The sequence below is a fragment of the Alnus glutinosa genome, chromosome 8 (assembly GCF_958979055.1).
Source record: "Alnus glutinosa chromosome 8, dhAlnGlut1.1, whole genome shotgun sequence".
NCBI classification, from domain to species: Eukaryota; Viridiplantae; Streptophyta; class Magnoliopsida; order Fagales; family Betulaceae; genus Alnus; species Alnus glutinosa.
The window spans coordinates 28,451,703-28,468,899 of NC_084893.1; the positions used below are offsets into that span (position 1 = coordinate 28,451,703).

Sequence of the window (17,197 nt, forward strand, 5' to 3'; positions counted from 1 at the left end):
GTTTCAAAACATACAGCACGATTTCGAAACGCAGTTAATGAAAACGTGATTTTGATTTTAAAAAACACAGTCAAGTGTTAGGTAAAAACGTGATTTTGATTTTGTAAGCTAAAGTATCTCGTTTGAGAGTGCGTTTGAAAAAAATACGGTTCGAAGCAAGGAGCATACGTAATCAATAATAACGTTTGTCTTCAAACCATACATTTTAAAACTACTAAACTAACCAGACACTCGACTTCTTAGCAAATGAAGCCCTAGCATAACATGCATGATGAAAATGGAGAATGATAAAATACCTTCTATGCTACTCAACACATTGTCCATTGACTTTTGCCATCCATCAGACTGGGTATCCACCTTCAAAGCACACCTCTGTTTAAAAATTAACAAAAAAAAATAAAAATAAAAATAAAAATAGAGAAGGGAATCAAAAAGAGTAGCTAGAAAGAAGGCAATAAACCATTAAACCATGAAAACTAGTACCACAAATGACGAGGACTCCATTGAATCAAACTTTGGCTGAGAACACTAAACAAAAAATATGTGTGTCTCGCTCTTTGATCCAAAACCCTAATCAAGAAAATGGCGTTGCTTGTTGAAGAATAAAATGGAACTTTCAGAGTGACCAATATATCTAAAAAGATTGCATATGATCATAGATATATATATAATATTTTCCATTTCTGCAGTGTAATCTTTTAAGGATTGCATGGGCATTCATTTGGTGTGGAGATCGTTCTGAAAATCAGTATATTGGAAGAATCAAGCTTTTCAACCAATCTCATCCTCCACAAATCTTTCCTTTTTTTATTTTTTATTTTTTTTGGTGTTTTGTGATTGGTGGAGTTGGATTAACAAGAAATTAATGTGAATATTCAATTACCATAAAAAGCCTTGTCCGAGAAAAACTCCTAGGAAAAGGACCACCAATTGACATTCCTATATTAATTTAGCTTGGGTGCACATAAAAAGTTAGGAGTTTGAATTTTATTTTCGTAATTCATTTTTTATTTTTAATGAAAAATTCTCTGTGTTGGTCTCGCTTGCTAAGAAAAAATTTCGACCCACATATAAAGGGAGTGTTAAAGTATTAATTAACTTAAGTTTTTTGAACAACAAATACTTTAATCGTGTCCGAACGAGAGGTGGGCCTCTTTACCACCTTTACAATCTCTGATGTAGTTTTTATTTGCTTCCTTCAGATTTAATAACCCTATTAAAATGTATTGAAAATCACATCCTCTAAAAAATATGTGTGAGTTTAATAGAATAAATTGAAGGAATTTATTTTAATTCAGACCCAGTTTAGAGAAAAATTGTATCCTATATAATGTGGGACAATTTGCATTTGCAGCCCTTTAAAAAGAAAAAAGAAAAAAAAGAAAAGGCATATTGATTGCTGAGATACTATATGTATATAGGACACTATTTTACATTGGATGATCCCTATAAAAAGAGTTATTTACTCTTTTATAGACTTGTGATAGATAAAAAGACAAAAGATGGAGTATTTTACTTTTTCGTATTATTATAAATAATTAAAATAAAATCTTTATTATTGTTGCAAGCTGACAAATTCTCTTTTGATCTGAAAGTTATATTTAATTGTCATCATCCACAAATCACTAAAACAGGTAAAAAAAAAAAATAAAAAAAATACAACAAACATATATAAAACAAATGAAAAGGCAAAACAAAATTCTTCAATTGTCAGTAAACAACTGCCATAAATCATATCCAATTTCAACCTTAAACAGCAGCTCGTCCTAAAAAATAAAAGAAAAAATAATGCTAAAAACTACATTTTTATTATATAATAATCTCACAATGTTGATAGGGTTGTCATGACCCTTAAATCAGTCTTTGTTAGAAGAGTAATATTACTATATATCATAGTTGATGTAGCAAGGTCTAATATACCTTTAATATATATATATATATATGGATGATCCAATTACTACTAGACCATACTACATACTCTTGCTGATTTTTAAACAGGTAAAAAACCAATGACTAATTCTTATTTTCTCTTACCGACCATGTGTTATTCGTTATTATAACTATAAATAAATCAGTATGTTCAACAACCCGCTCGATACTCGTTTAAATTCAATTCGAACTCGATTACAATTATATATTTATACTATAGGTAATGTATAGATGTTGGTCACAAACTCGAGCTTATCGAATCACACATTAAAAAATTTAATAGCCTAACTCGAGCTCGAGTTGAACCAAGCTAATCCTCCTCTGGCTCGGCCTGAAATGATATTTTCAACAAGCTTGAGCTTGCCTAAACTTCCAACGAGCCGAAATTGAACACATATTTTATACCTCGGCTCCGTTCAATACCAGCCCTATTCGCCATTGAAGTTGGGCGATAGGCAAATATAGGAGTCAAGTTTGGGCTGGACTCAAATAAATGGACCTATAAACCATCTAAACCCACAGATTCTTCCTGAGCAATATGTTATATGGGCCAGCGTGATAGCTTGCGTTCATTTTAGGACCAACTATGGAAACTTTTAGATTTGGTATTAATCCTGGAAAGTCAATGACAAAAAGGAAAATTTCAATGACAAATTTAACATATTGCTATGGAAGAATTTGTGGGACATTCTCGATATAAATTCCTGTATAAGGATCCTCTCCATTTAAGAATAGGTGAAATACAGCGGGATCTATTTTACTGTTTATATTTTGTTTTGTTGCATTTAATGGTATATATAATATCATGTTATTTAAAATTTTTAAATAACATGTCAACATATAAAGATATGTGAAATGGACCCTCTCTATTTTACTTGATCTTTATTTTATGGTTTATATTAAATTTCATAGATATAATAATATGTTTGTTGTCGCATCATTTAATTTAAGTCTCATTTAGTTTGCAGAATGAATCTTCAATCGGGAAAAGGGAATAGTTATTAACTTTTTTTTTTGAAAAGAGTTATTATTTGGAATGAAAGAGAGTGAAATATAGAATAGTTATTCATACTCCTTAATTTGAAGACAACGCATATATTTTAATTGGACTCGAATCAAAATTACTAGAAAATCTCAACATTATTTGTTTTATTCATCAAATTAAAAAGAAAAAAAGAAAAAAAAGAGAGGAGAAAACGTAAAAAGTGGTAGTTACTGACCACCCACAGAATAGCTCGTACCATTTCTGAAAAATGTAGTCCAATTTTTTTTTTAAATAGCTTTTAGAGGAATATGTATTCCTCTTCATAAAAAAATAGTTATTCAAATATGAATTAATAATTATTCTATCGAATAGATCTCTACCAAATAAATGAATAACTATTCCATGAGAATAATTATTCCATTCCGGAGATTTATTCCGCGAACAAAACAAAACCTTAAAATTTAAAATGTATACTGCTAGATATAATAAAACAAAATAATATTCATCTCCATTTTACTTGAACCACCAAATCGAGAACTAAGTCAGATGAGCTAAGCAACAATTTATAACTGAACTTGCAACGAACATTAGAATTGCAACTACAAATCTACAGGCTAAATCATAACCACGTCTTTCGGTGACACCCAAAGATATGTAGAAGATCAAAAAAAAAAAAATTCCCAAAATTTCTTAGTGAGCCGTGGGAAAAGCGCTCCTCTTCCGGTTCTTCAAGGATGTGCAAAATGCAGAGAAGGCCACTTTCATTTCATCTGGAAGAGGGAGCTGAAGTTGAAGGGGAAGTGACAAAGGTGGACGTACACCATAATGCTCACTCTTCTTTCTTAAGGGAAATGGTTGTGCAAGGGCTGGCTGCTGCTTGTTAAGCCCTTCAAGGACAAATGAGAACGCCCCAAAAGTGAGGCAGCTTTGTAGAAGAGCCTGGGGAGCGCCTGCAGAATCATATAGAGTGGAAACAAGGCTCAATTACTACCTTACACATACATTAAATTGTACATAGGAATTATATAAATTTGCATACGCCAACACTGTTAGTCTATTTTATGATGAATCTCTGACCCCAAGGGGTCGGTAACCACCCCTAGCTAACAGCAATCTATTTAACACTCACTAGCCAACCATTCATAGCTAAGAAATTCTAACTTGTAGGTACAGCAACAAGGAAAATTTGAAATAGAGAGGTTGACAAGATGAGGACACAAAGGTGCATAAAGGACCCCCCCCCCCCCCCCCCCCCCCGGCAGGGCCAGCAACAACAACAACACAGCCCTCTTTCAAAAGGAAAGGTACAATATAAGCAAATTAGAAAGAGGAAGTATTCAGCAACATAAATACAATGTGATTCATCCAAAAAAAAAAAAAAAACACAAATACAATGTCTATGATACTAGATGAAATACGGCCAAGTATGCTTCATAAAAATCAATTATGATTCAAGACTCTATCCAATATAAAGCTAAGTTCATTTTTTAGAGGGGAGGATGACCTGCTTGAAACTAAATATTCAAGCTGTATTGTTAATTAATGCATACAATGGATATTGGATACCTGGAAAACTTAGAGCAAGACCAGTGCAACATCCTGCTACTCCAGCATTAATAACTGTAGATAAATAGTACATGATTAGATGAAAAATGAATGTATAACGTGAAAGTACAAGTTATTTGGTACCATACTGTCATCCTTTCCTCGGAGCCTCTTCAAAATGCAGACAACCAAACTATGTACTCCCGACAAAACTGCAAATGTCTGAGAAGGACAAGGGCAGAAAATAGAAGCCTTAGTACAAATTCAGAGTATAAGTCATAAGCAAAGTAGAAAAATATCCAACAATTCCATCAAGTTAATCAAATTATAGTAAAATTCTGAGATTTCATACCTTAGCGGAAGATCCCGCCTCTGCAAAGGATCCTTTGAAGCCTTTCTTCTGAACCAGTCCCGCACCTGGAGCATATATCATCTCTTTCATATAAGTTAAAACAAAAGGTTCTAAACTTCTATGTGACATATTTAGAGAATAAAAAATGTCTTATTACACACGAAACTGATCAACAACTAAGCCTTGATCATAGCAAAAGACCACAAACCAATAAGGCTATCTGCCTTCACCATAACCACCCCCTCTTCCAACATCTTGTTAATGTAGCCCAGAACCCAATACTAGAAAGAAGAATCCCATATTTACATCCGCATCAGGAACTTAACCGCAACTATAACTACTCCCCTTCACAATCTGGCCCGTTTCTCTCCCCCACAGCATCTGCAACCTAAGTTTGCATAGAATTACATGTGCCCATTGACCCTTCTCAGAGTGTGAACTTGTGACATAATTCACACAATTGCCAAATTACGTATCATCATTCTTCAAGTTAACCTAAAGAAACTAAAACTATAATAGCTAAAAAAAAATTAACAGCTCAGATATGTCTCTAACACACTCAAAAGTCCGTCTGCAAGAACTACACCAACCCTAATATTGATCAAAAGAAATATCAAATTCCATCATAAAGGAAATCACAAACTGATGTTCAAAATTTCAATTATATCCACTTAAAGCGCATAAATTTAAGCTCTATCAGCAATGAGACCAAATTAATTCCATTTCCCAATTAATTAATCAAAAAAAAAAAACTTCCTAAACCCAAAATTCCATACAAAAACCCCACAAGATTAGAGAGAGAGAGAGAGACAGACAGACCGTATCCGAAAATGGAGCCCATAAAGGCTCCACCGATGGAATCGCTGGCGAACCTAACGAGGCAGACAGAGGCAGTGTTAGGGGCTGGTACCAATGCGTCTGAAGCATCAGGATTAGGGTTTGGATTGGTCTCCACCTCCGTATCGGAATCATTCTTCGAAGAATCCATCGTTGCCATGGCACTCTCTCTCTCTCTCTCTCCCCCCGTGTGTGTATTGCTCTCTATCCCTGTGCAGACTGTATAATAGTATCGAATCTGATTTGTATAGAATCTTTTAGTTTTAGATATCTTACACACGACGTCGTATGGTCAGCCTGGTGGGTGACGGACTGACTGTAAGCCCAAAGGGTTGGCAAATACATATTAGGTTCGGTCGTGTGAAACACGTGCATAAGATAAGTCGGGTTTGCAAGTCACGTTAAAAATTGACGGTTTTTATCACGTTCAGGTTCAGGTTGTATTAAAATATGAGTACAAGATTACAAAGTTAACTTTAACTCAACCTATTTGATTAAACGGGTGAGACTCATCAATCATAACTCACTAATTTTATGATGAATTTATATGAGTTTATGTGTCATCTAATGATTAAGTAAAAATGAGACAGAGTTTATTACTTAATTAATTAAGTTGTTTAGGCGATCGAGTCGTACATTGTCGCCTTAAGAGAATGTTTAAGTAATCAAAAGTATTATGGTGAAGCTATATATATTTTACCAGCTAAGTTGCAAGTATATTTGAGGCGCATACTTTGAACCATTTAATTTAAAAAGACTAAAAGCATGTTTGAGATTGCGTTAGAGAGCTTAAAAAATATTTTTTAGTTAAAAAGTTGTGTCAAATAAAAAGCTTGTCTGTTTGGTAAAAAAAATTCCAAACGCACTTATTTGACTTTTTTGCTTTAAAAATGGCTAAAACGCACTTTCGAAAAAAGTTTAAAAATGAAACTTTTTAAAAAAAGTTTTAAAAAAGCTCTATTTTCCAAACAAACTCTAGAATTAGAAATCACATTTTTATCATACAATTATTTCATCTTGTTAACATGATGTGTCAATCAGCCATTGAGTTAAGAGTAATTCTAGCAACCATAATTTTATCACACACATCAACTTTTAGATCGGCCATTATTAAAAAATATATATTAATTAAGCTAATGATTTGTTGACACTGCCACATAAGTAGGGTGCCAATATGGGAATGGGATTGAGATAAAAGTGTTGTTTTTAGTATTACTCTTTTAATAAGGGCTGATTGGCACTGCCACGTCAATATACTAAGATAGTTGTGAAATAAAAGTGTGGTTTCTCGCATTACTCATTTAAAAATAAGGGTTAAATACCTCTAAGGTCCCTGAGTTTTGACAACTTTATTTTTTAGTCCCTGAGTTTCAATTTGCATCACAGATGATACATCAATTTTGGGAAATGACCAAATTAGTACCTCGGTTAACTTCTCCGTCCAAAAATTAACGGACCGCCACATGTCAACTTCTGAGGTTGACACGTGGCACTATATAAAAAAATTAAAAATTAATTAAAAAAAAACTAAAAAAAACTAAAAAAACTAAAAAAAAAAAAAAAGGGGTGGCTTGGCCACCATGCCCCCCCATTTTGGCCAGGGAGGTGGCCGGTCGGTCTGGGCATGTGGTGGTTCGGCCACCCCCTGGACAGAAAAGAAAAAAAAAAAAAAATATTCGGGTTTAGGGTTTTGCCCTTGGGGGTGGCCGAACCACCCCCGTGCCCCTCCACCCCCAAGGACAAACCCTAAACCCGAATTTTTTTTTTTTAGTTTTTTCAATTTTTTTTTTAATTTTTAATTAATTTTTATTTTTTTATATAGTGCCACGTGTCAACTTCTGAGGTTGACACGTGGCGGACCGTTAATTTTTGGACGAAGAAGTTAACCGAGGTACTAATTTGGTCATTTCCTAAAATTAATGTATCATTTGTGATGCGAATTAAAACTCAAGGACTAAAAAATAAAGTTGTCAAAACTCAGGGACTAAAAAGGTATTTAACCCTAAAAATAATGACTAAAATTTAAGAAATCCTATCAAGTAGGTTGCAAACGTAATCAGCTTACTCAGGTTTAGCAATCAAGTAACTGCACTCCACATATATTGTATGAGTAAAGAATGAATAATCAATCATGAGTAGCCAAAGAAGCATCCACAATCATGAGTAAAGAATGAATATTCAATCGCATACCAAACATACAAAGCACAGAGGAAATGTTATACGACAACAAATAATCCCTGGACCCGAGTAGGGTCTGATTCAAGCCATCCATCACACAAGAATGCTCATCCACCTCCAACTCTCTCAGTAGCTGATTTGAACTTCAAAAGGAGAATCAGTAGTGATCTTGATATATTGCTCCAAATTCTGCTCTCCATGCCTGATCATCATCTGAATATGGGGTTGTTGGGTTGTTGTGTGCTATGTCGGAATCCTCCTCGCGGTATAGTGGCTGCAATGCAGATCCAGGCAATCTGCTCTCTGCAAGATATTGCTTCATGGTGATCATCTCCATCTTGTGTTTTCTTTTAAGCTTGTCCGTTTGCTTCTTTAACTTTTCGTTGTCTTCTTGAACCTTTGCAAAGTTCTCCTGCATTGATGTGAAAATCATAAGCATGAGCAATGAATCAGAAACTATCTACACTTTATCCCTTCCTTCTGTATTCATCAATAAAATTGACAATGATCGCTTATAGTAGGACGTGGTTCAGGACTAAGCGTTTAACATTGTGAAGTAAGGCTTGCGTCTTGTGTCGTGCGCATAAGACTCAAGCTAAGGGTGCCACATCAGTAATTGGAGACATGTGACAGCCCCAGCTTGCTTCCCATGTGCACTGCACAAGCAAGCCCTGACCAAGAGACAAGACCTTTATTTGAGGTAGCACCAAACAAAGGTAGCATAGAAAACACCAATGACTAGTCAGACTGTGAAGCTAATCTAGACAGAATAGTCCTTAAAAGAAACTCGGTTAAACACAGGTAAGTTAGAAAAATATTAAGAAATATCTTTTGTATAAGCGAAAAAGGAGCTACCTCTGCAACGGATGCAGTTTGTTCAGCTTCTCTCAGCCTAACAAGGAGTTCTCCAGCTGCATGAACAGCTTCTGCAGTGTCTCTAAGTTGAGTTCTAAGACTCTTGTTCTCCTTTTTCAACAGTTCTCTCTCCCTCTCCCTCTCCACTCTCAATGCAGAAAGCTCTGCAGCAAGGGATTTGGCAAAACGAGAGCCATGACCCTTTTTTCCTGCCTTCTTCACCTCCGCTATCCCTTCCATGATTGCACGATGCTTTCCAGCCAAGTCATTATACTTCTCTTGCAGTTCAGCATAGTGTTCGATCATTCTAGCATGCCCAAGGACTGCTCTGTGAAGTGCATCATCCAACTCTTCGGTGCACTTCTTCTCTAATGTCAACTCCATCTCGACCTTCTCTGCACGTCGGCGGTGGGATTGGAGATCAATTCTCAGTTCATCAGTTAAGGAAATCCAGTCACTCTCCATTTCTGTCCATCTCTGTCTTTCGCTCTCTAGTTCTTCCTTGCTATTATCTAGATGATCTACACCACTTTTTCGTAATTGGATTGATCGGGACAACAAAGAAGATCTGAGTTTTTCAACAGATTTGTTATGAGAAGCATCAGAATATGACTGCAACTTGTTTTTTAACCCTTCAATTTCCTTAAGAAGTGCTTCCTTCTCATTTAGATCAATATATCTGTTCCCAAACCCAGGTTCCACGACTTCCTTTACTTCACATTTTTCCTTTATCATCTCTGGCTGATTATTCTCAATAGAATTGCACCTCACAAGCTGCACAAACCACCAGACCAGGAAGAAAGTAAGAAAGAATTTCCCAACATTTTGAAATGAAAGATTTGACAGGGGAAAATAGTTACTGACCTTGTCATCCTTCAGTAAACGGTAATCATCATTTTTGGGATCCTTATATGACACTATTTCATTCTTTGAAGCCTCAAGACAAAATGTTTTGCTTTCTTCATCGTGCATTTCTTCCTTCTCGAGTTTGCATTGCTCTACCTGTGGCAATCTCAAATTGTCAATAACGAAACCCACATTATAAAGATCCCAAGAACTTATAGAGGTCAGAAAACTCTAATTACCAGTCGATTCAACTGCTCAATTTTGGCAGCTTGCTCCATGCAAACATTTTCAAGCTCCTCTCGCTTAATTGTTTTTATCATAGCATTCCAGGTTTCCTGAAATAGCAGAAACATAAAACTAATTACAAAGCAGAAATGGATTAGAGTTAATTACACTTTAGTGGAAATTACGTCTTGCCATACTTTAGGCACTTCGTCCATCCGTTGGGTAGGATTCTCTGCCTCATTGACTGCTAAAACCCATGTCTTCAAGCTATCCTGGGCGTCATTGGAATCCTTCTCAGATATTATTTGTCGGCAAGATGCACATAGGAAAGAAGCGGATGGTCCATTTGAAGATGGTTTCTCTTCTGGTAGTGTCTGAATAGAAGCATTGGCCTTATCAACTTCTGAACAAGGTTTCAATGTCAAGTGCTCAAAGGAGAAGGAAACTGAAGATTTATTTGGTGCCGAGTTCCGCTGATGATGGTCAATGATCTGTAAGCCTCTGTGAAGGCTAGCAGCCAAGGTCTCAGTGGGGCCTGTAAACGTCTTGCTTGACCGCAAAGAAGATCGGATGTGCTCGCTCTGTTTAAGTGATTGTCTTAACACATCCAAGTTGAACTTGGAACTTTCAGACACACTGGTCAGACTTGCTAAATGACTTGGCATATTCATGCTTTTCCTTTGTATATTTCCAATTTTTGGAGATTCAGACAATGGTGGGTCTTGGAGAATTGGAGACTGACAGCACGAGCTAATTGAAATGCTCCTTCTGGATGCATGATCAACAGCTGTTAAGGTGTTAAGAGCACTCACAAAATTATCTTCTAACGCATCATTGGCCTTATCAGGAAGTTCATTCCAAGGTTTTCCCACACTGATTTCTTCAAACTCACTTTCTGAACTCATCAAGTCTGTCTCACAACTTTCCTCCATTGAATAAAACTGGATGGAATCCCTATTAACAGATGTGTCTGTAATATTCTCCTCAGAACTATGCAACTTATCTAGATGCTGACAAAGTTCCCTTACATCATCTTGATCAACATTTACCTCTTCATCAGAATCATTATCTGTGGGGGTTAGAATCAAAGATCGGTTAAGGCTTACTCTCAATTGATTCAAGCTTTCACGTACATTTCGTCCTTGAAAATATCCATTTTGGCTTCCTGATGATGTACAGACATTAGACCTCGCTCTTATAAGTTCCTCCTGAAACCGAAAAAACAAAAATTTCTTAAACCTCAGCTTGCTGATAGCAACAGTCTCTGAAATAAGATTTCAGTTATAACTCCTGCAGGAAAACTTAATACCTTCAACTGACGAATTTGATCGCTCAAATCATTAACATCGTCCTCTCTGATTTCATTTATTACTGGCTCATTTCTAATAAATTTTACTCGCTGTCCGAATCTGAGAGTTCTCAGTGTATCACCGCTATTTCTGCAATAAAAAAGCGGAATCTTTATTTCTGGAAAAAAAAAAACCAAAATCTCAATTATTGTTTCAAGAGAATGTTAAAAATATGTTCTAAAATTACTATGATATGAAAATAATTCAATCTCATAATGATAAGTATGTAGCATCAAACTGTTAACATTGTAAAGGTTCACATAATTGTTGATTCTATGATACAAAAAGAAAAAAAATGAGTAGTTCAAGTCATATACTTGTTTTCTGGGGAGATGGCACAAATAACTGTGAGTTTGGCATTGCCGCCAAGTGATTCTCGCAGTAAATGAGTTAAACAGGAACCTCTGTATGAAATATCTTCCGAATTTCCAGACTGAGCACCTTTTGCAAGAATATTCACTAAGTGCCTGCACCAATATAGGAAAACAGTGATTATGAACCATGGCTATGCCTATGTACTTGACATCTTGATAGCATCTGTAGTTTACTCCAAGTGACAGATAAATAGTTGACAAACTCTGGCAATTCAAACCAAGCATGTGTTCATTGTTTCATTGTACAGATGTGTCAGCATGACTAGAAAATAAGGTATTATCCAGTCATACTAACACTTTCGGCATAAAATGTAAAAAGGGCAATAGACTAATTTGCACTGGTAGAATCACCATCTAAGCAGTAATCTGCATAAAACACTTCTAATGAAAAAGAAAAATCTCTAAGTTGAGGCTCGTGGCATCATCATACCCAAGTTGTGACAAGGACTTCTTCAAATGTTTGCCTTCCCTTACAATTTGTCTATCCCCATCATCAACTTTATTTCTATCAAGTCCTGCAAGATCAACAAGGCTGATTCTGCTTGTTTTTGAACTATTGAAACACTTCGATGAGGTTCCCTGTGGCATCAGTTGATAAAACAACACATGTAAAATGGAACTAATAAAGGGATAATGACAGCCAGTAAGAGCAAGTCAAGGACTCTAACATGGATAACGGGTACAATGACGCATATATACATATAGTTCCATTAAATGTTAAGACCACCTTCTGCCCTAAGGAATAGTCATTTCGTGGGCAGTTATATCACAAGCAAACGATCTCTTTTGCAGAATAAAATATTTTACCGAACTTTTTGATAGGTGAACCCAATTATCTAAATATTTTACTGAAAACTGACGGAAATATCCAACGATACCTTACACCAAGACTCGATGATGAAAGTAAAAACAATATGGGACCTCGAGCTCTTAGAATTTAAGCTAGTGGCTCCAACTTTTCTACTTGAAAGCCCCTGCATCATACATGGACACGTTAACCAAATAAAGCATGAAAGAAAAATCATTTTTAGCATGTAAAACAATGAATTATGCCAATATATTCACTGCAAGAAGAGACGCGGGCTTCTCAAAATGTATTGCATACCTTGATGAGGATTTGTGTTACATCCTCGAAGCTAGTCACATATTCCTCAGTCAAATTCTCAACATACAATCCATTTTTTGCATCATCACTTATCTGGAACAGTTTTTTACCAAACCCATTATTACAATCAAATATTAGCGACACATCTAAAAATATAAAGGATAGCAAGTCTCCACCTCAAGGTTTCGCTGAGTGGGGTCTAGTAAATCCCCAATTTGTTCGTTATATATCTGTGGATAACAAATCAATTAGACAAAACATCTTACTGTAAGTGAGGGAAGAAGAGCAGATACCAGTTGTAGATTTTCAGAAAAAGCAAATACCTCAAGGAAAGAGCAACGGCACTGATAATTTATCTGTTTCCCTTCTGAGTTCTGTTGCTCCTATACATAACAATTCAAACCAAACAGTCACGAAACAAATATTAACATTGCTTATTTTCACTTGCAATACCAAATTTAGAAGCAAAACATACTCTCTGAATCTCGGAGAATAACATTTGGAAGATGCGAGGAACAATGCCCTGGTGACTACTGCTTGAGGGATCCTCAACCATGGCGCTTGGCGGACCCCACATTGTGTAAGTCTTTCCGCTTCCAGTCTAGTGAGAATTCAGAAAAGTTACTTCTTTTTTTTTTTGTAAGTAAGAATTCAATAAAAAGCGCAGAGGGACGCAACCCTAGAAAAGTTACTATATTGCTAGTTACATTGTAAGTTAATTTACTTCATGAAAATGTCAAAAGATGAAACACATTCTATAAATTACCTGTCCATATGACAAAATTGCAGCGTTGTAACCTGCTAAAGCATTTTTCACCAAAGGGACTCCAACTAACTGGAATACATCTTCCTGGTTTGAACCAAAAAATAAAATCTTATAAATAAAAAAAAGGGTCTTACCCTTCATTTGGTTACGAAGAAAGCTAAGGAAAACAAAAGGAACAATCAAATTGTATATCTCAAATTCATGTCAGTGTAGTTTCCAAAATTTCAACTACTCAATCCAAAATTTCTCAACCCAAAGTGTTCCAATAACAAATAATCTCAGATTACGACTTTAAACTTCTCTAAATTTCCTAAATCTTGTTAGGATTCAAGCAAGGCATTACTCGACGTTAAATGCAATATAAATATTAAATAAAAACACCAGGATCAAGTAGCACACCTGATTCGCATTGGAATCAATAACTGAATCGAAAATAAATTTCCGTTCCCCAACAGACAATGTATCCGAAGAGATCTTCTTTACTGTCCGATCCCCCTCATTAACAGGTGTGATTCTCACTACAACCTACAATAGAAAAAAAATAAAAAATAAAAAAATAAATAAAATTTAACAATAATCACATTATATCACTATCATCCCCAGCACTAAAATTAAAATTCAAAAGAAAATAAAAATTTCATGACTAAAGCTCAGATCCCATACCTTTACCGGTGGCTCCGGAGGTGCCAATACTTCACACTGACTGTCCGATCCTACAATCTCATCCTGAAATTTTTTATTTTTAGGATTATATATCTATTTCTTAATAAATACCTCTTTGTGGATACAAAATAATATGATTTCAAAAATTCTACCTTCACGGGCGGATCGGATGGCGCCGGAGCTTCTCGCAGTTTGGACGGTGACAATTTGGTGACCGAATGCGAGACCTGGAGATCGGTGGTCCCGATGTTCGGATCGGCTGGCGGAGTGTTCTCGGCGTTGTATTTGGAGAGTTTAGGGTTTGACGAGTTGGATTTGCGCTTGGAGATGGATCTGGGAAGCAGGTTCCGGATCGAAGAGGTCGATATGGTCCCCAGGAACCGACTCTCCGTGGCCTCTGTGCTCTGATTGGGCCTCATGCTTCACTGAGCGAGCGATCGAGAGAGAGAGAGAGAGAGAGAGAGAGAGAGGGAGTTTGGATTCAAATGTTGGTTGAGAGGGAAATGGAAGATGAGCGTTTTGGAGGAGGAGGATGTTGATATGACCGTTGAGAATTTGGGATTCTTTTTAATCTCTAAATTGGTTTTCAAATGTTATGAAATGATTTAAATGCCCTACCTATGGCTATCATCTTTCTCTCTCTTTTTTCTTTTCTTTTCATTTTGATTTCTTTATTTGAGAGGTCTTCAGAAATTCAACTTCATGATAGAGTTATTAAAATTTTATTTATTAAATGATTCAATGTTAGAAAAATTACACAATATAAAAGAAAATTTCTGGAGCCCTCTCTTGCATCAAAATTGAATTTTTATGGGGTTGTTTATGGAAATTTTACTTACTCATGGTATTTTAATATTTTTGCAATCATACCTTTAAAGTTAAAAATTTACAATTTTAAGCTGAAAACATGAAAATTTTCAAGATACCCTACATCTTAATCTCGTAACACTGCCAAGTGATTTCGAGTCATGTCCAAAACAAACCCATCAAAACTAATATGATCACAGATCAACGTGGATCAAGGTATGATAAACTTCATCTGTATCAGGAGTGGCCTCGCTCCTTGATTCTTGAACATTCAAGTTTCAAAAATTAAGATTTTTCTTTTTCTGCTATCGATAAAATTAGAATTTTCTTTTAAAAATATATTTTTTCAAATTTTAATATTTTTTTTTTAAAAAAAATGGCCCTCCCAAACGATATATTTACGTAGTTTGATACTTTGATTTAAAATCGTACTTTTTGTCTGAAAAATCGTAATACCAAACACGTCCCAAATAAAATTTAATTCTAAGCATCTTTAGGTGCTTGAAAATCAACATAATGCAAGCTTGATATTGAAAATTGACGGATGCACTTTCACAAAACAATAGCATCACTTAATGGGTTGAAGAAATGCTATATGTACTTAAACTACAAATTGAGCTTTATTAAGATGATGTTGAGCTTATTCATTAGTACACATAACATTTCTTTTTATTAATTATTCTGATTATCTCCATAAGCTCAACATCAGTCAGTAAGACTCATTTTATAAAAGTTTAAGTACATGTAGCTCATTCACACAAAGGAAGAGGAGTAATAATGGCTTTGGATTGCTTCCGGTTAAAAAAATTACTGAAAATTATCTTGTAATTATTTTAGTGGGGGTATGTGAAACCCAATAATAATAATAATAATAATAATAATAATAATAATAATAATAATATACCACTTTTGATAGTTTTTGTTGGGTATAATAAAATTAGAAAAATATTCTGAAATCTCACCTGAACTCACATTGTTTACATGCTATCGATGTGTGGTTCAGAGGCGGTGACAAATTAATTAGTCCATCCAGAAGATTCAAAAAAAACTAGCCGTTTCCGTTCAAAAAAGAAAAAAAAAAGAAAAAAAGAAAAAAAGAAAAAAAAAAAAAAAAAAAAACTAGCCGTTGTGGCCGGTGGGGCAAAAGTCGGAGCCGACTATTAATTAATTAATCTAACGGTACGCTCACCGCAGCTGTCTCTTTATTTAGGTGATAACAGGCTGAATCCATGAGGGCCCCTATAAACTCACAACGGTAGGCAACCTACCTCCTAAAGGTTGAGATGAGACAAACTTTGAACCCAACTATGTGGATTCCTTCACAATTTGCCCTAGAAATTTAACATATCAGTCATTATAGAGTTTTTGTTTTTTTTAAAAAATAAAAATAAAAATAAAAATTCCGACAACCAATTAGCTTCGTTTTATTAATATTATTATTATTATTTTACTATTTACGCTGTACTCAATAATAAATCTCTATAAGTAGGCCTCTTCAGCTCATTTGGTTAGCCCAAAAAACCCATTTATGACAAGTCTTATGGATAGACCAAACTCAATCAGGCCAAGATGGACCGGTGCACAAATAATAAAGAGAAGTCGTATCTATAATATTCTGACTATTGCCATCTAGATTGATAACGCCCCTTCATTCTATAAGGCTAAAGAAATGTTTGCGTAATGAAGTGAATGAATCAAATTAGTTACCCTATAAACCCCTCTTCTTAATCGACGAAGCATGAGAAGACATGTCATAAAGAGAGACAAATGAGATCACTCACGACATACGTATTATTCTAGCCAAACACTTAATTTTTTACAATTTTTATTGGCTTGTTGCCTTTTCGAAACCGGCATTGATTTAAACATCGAATGACTCTCTAACATAACACTTTAAGCTTAACTGTCATTTTCTCTTCAAATTTGGCGGGCGATTAACTAATTCTTTAATTCTATAAATCTTTAAAATTGTAGGCCCTGCAATCCCTTGCTTAATCCTGCCAAAAAGCTCCTCTTTCTAGCATATACTAGCAAGTAGCAACCACCACAAGAGTCTATTGCACTGTTTCTTCAAGCCTCGCCAGTTGAACCTTCAAAAAGCCCACCAGCTGTTCTCCATTTTCCTTTTCTCCAAATATTATATGCCACCTTTTCAATGCCGGTCTTAAGCGTTTGTTCACATGTGCTGTCTTTCCTCTTCTTTTCTTTTCTTTTTCTTTTCTGTTCACTCCTTCTCTTGAACTATTCAAGCTGTTCATGCTTGTGCAGATGAATTCAAATAACAAGGAAATTTTGGGGGGATAAATTAGTGTAGTTTCTAGTGACTGACTTTGTACATAAATCTTGAAGTTGTAGCCATCTTGAGTCCACTTTTTGATATG

The 17,197-nt window shown here is 35.3% G+C and overlaps 2 protein-coding genes across 2 annotated transcripts; both read right to left on the reverse strand.

The window, feature by feature from the left end:
* Positions 1-3,397: 3,397 nt before the first annotated feature.
* On the reverse strand, positions 3,398-5,880 carry LOC133875260 (mitochondrial import inner membrane translocase subunit TIM22-3). Its single transcript, XM_062313325.1, has 5 exons — positions 5,631-5,880; positions 4,812-4,876; positions 4,609-4,681; positions 4,481-4,534; positions 3,398-3,864 (listed from the first exon to the last, which is right to left on the reverse strand). The coding sequence occupies exons 1-5, from the start codon at positions 5,806-5,808 to the stop codon at positions 3,605-3,607; spliced, it is 630 nt and encodes a 209-aa protein (XP_062169309.1). The 5' UTR covers positions 5,809-5,880; the 3' UTR covers positions 3,398-3,604.
* A 1,842-nt stretch (positions 5,881-7,722) lies between these two features.
* Positions 7,723-14,570, reverse strand: LOC133875738 (kinesin-like protein KIN-12F). Its single transcript, XM_062313959.1, has 17 exons — positions 14,162-14,570; positions 14,010-14,072; positions 13,746-13,871; positions 13,347-13,430; positions 13,056-13,181; positions 12,904-12,963; positions 12,757-12,810; positions 12,581-12,673; positions 12,354-12,449; positions 11,906-12,054; positions 11,419-11,568; positions 11,062-11,191; positions 9,950-10,960; positions 9,767-9,862; positions 9,546-9,683; positions 8,682-9,455; positions 7,723-8,238 (listed from the first exon to the last, which is right to left on the reverse strand). Exons 1-17 carry the CDS (start codon positions 14,426-14,428, stop codon positions 7,984-7,986), a joined length of 3,672 nt encoding a protein of 1,223 aa, XP_062169943.1. The 5' UTR covers positions 14,429-14,570; the 3' UTR covers positions 7,723-7,983.
* Between the last annotated feature and the right edge of the window lie 2,627 nt (positions 14,571-17,197).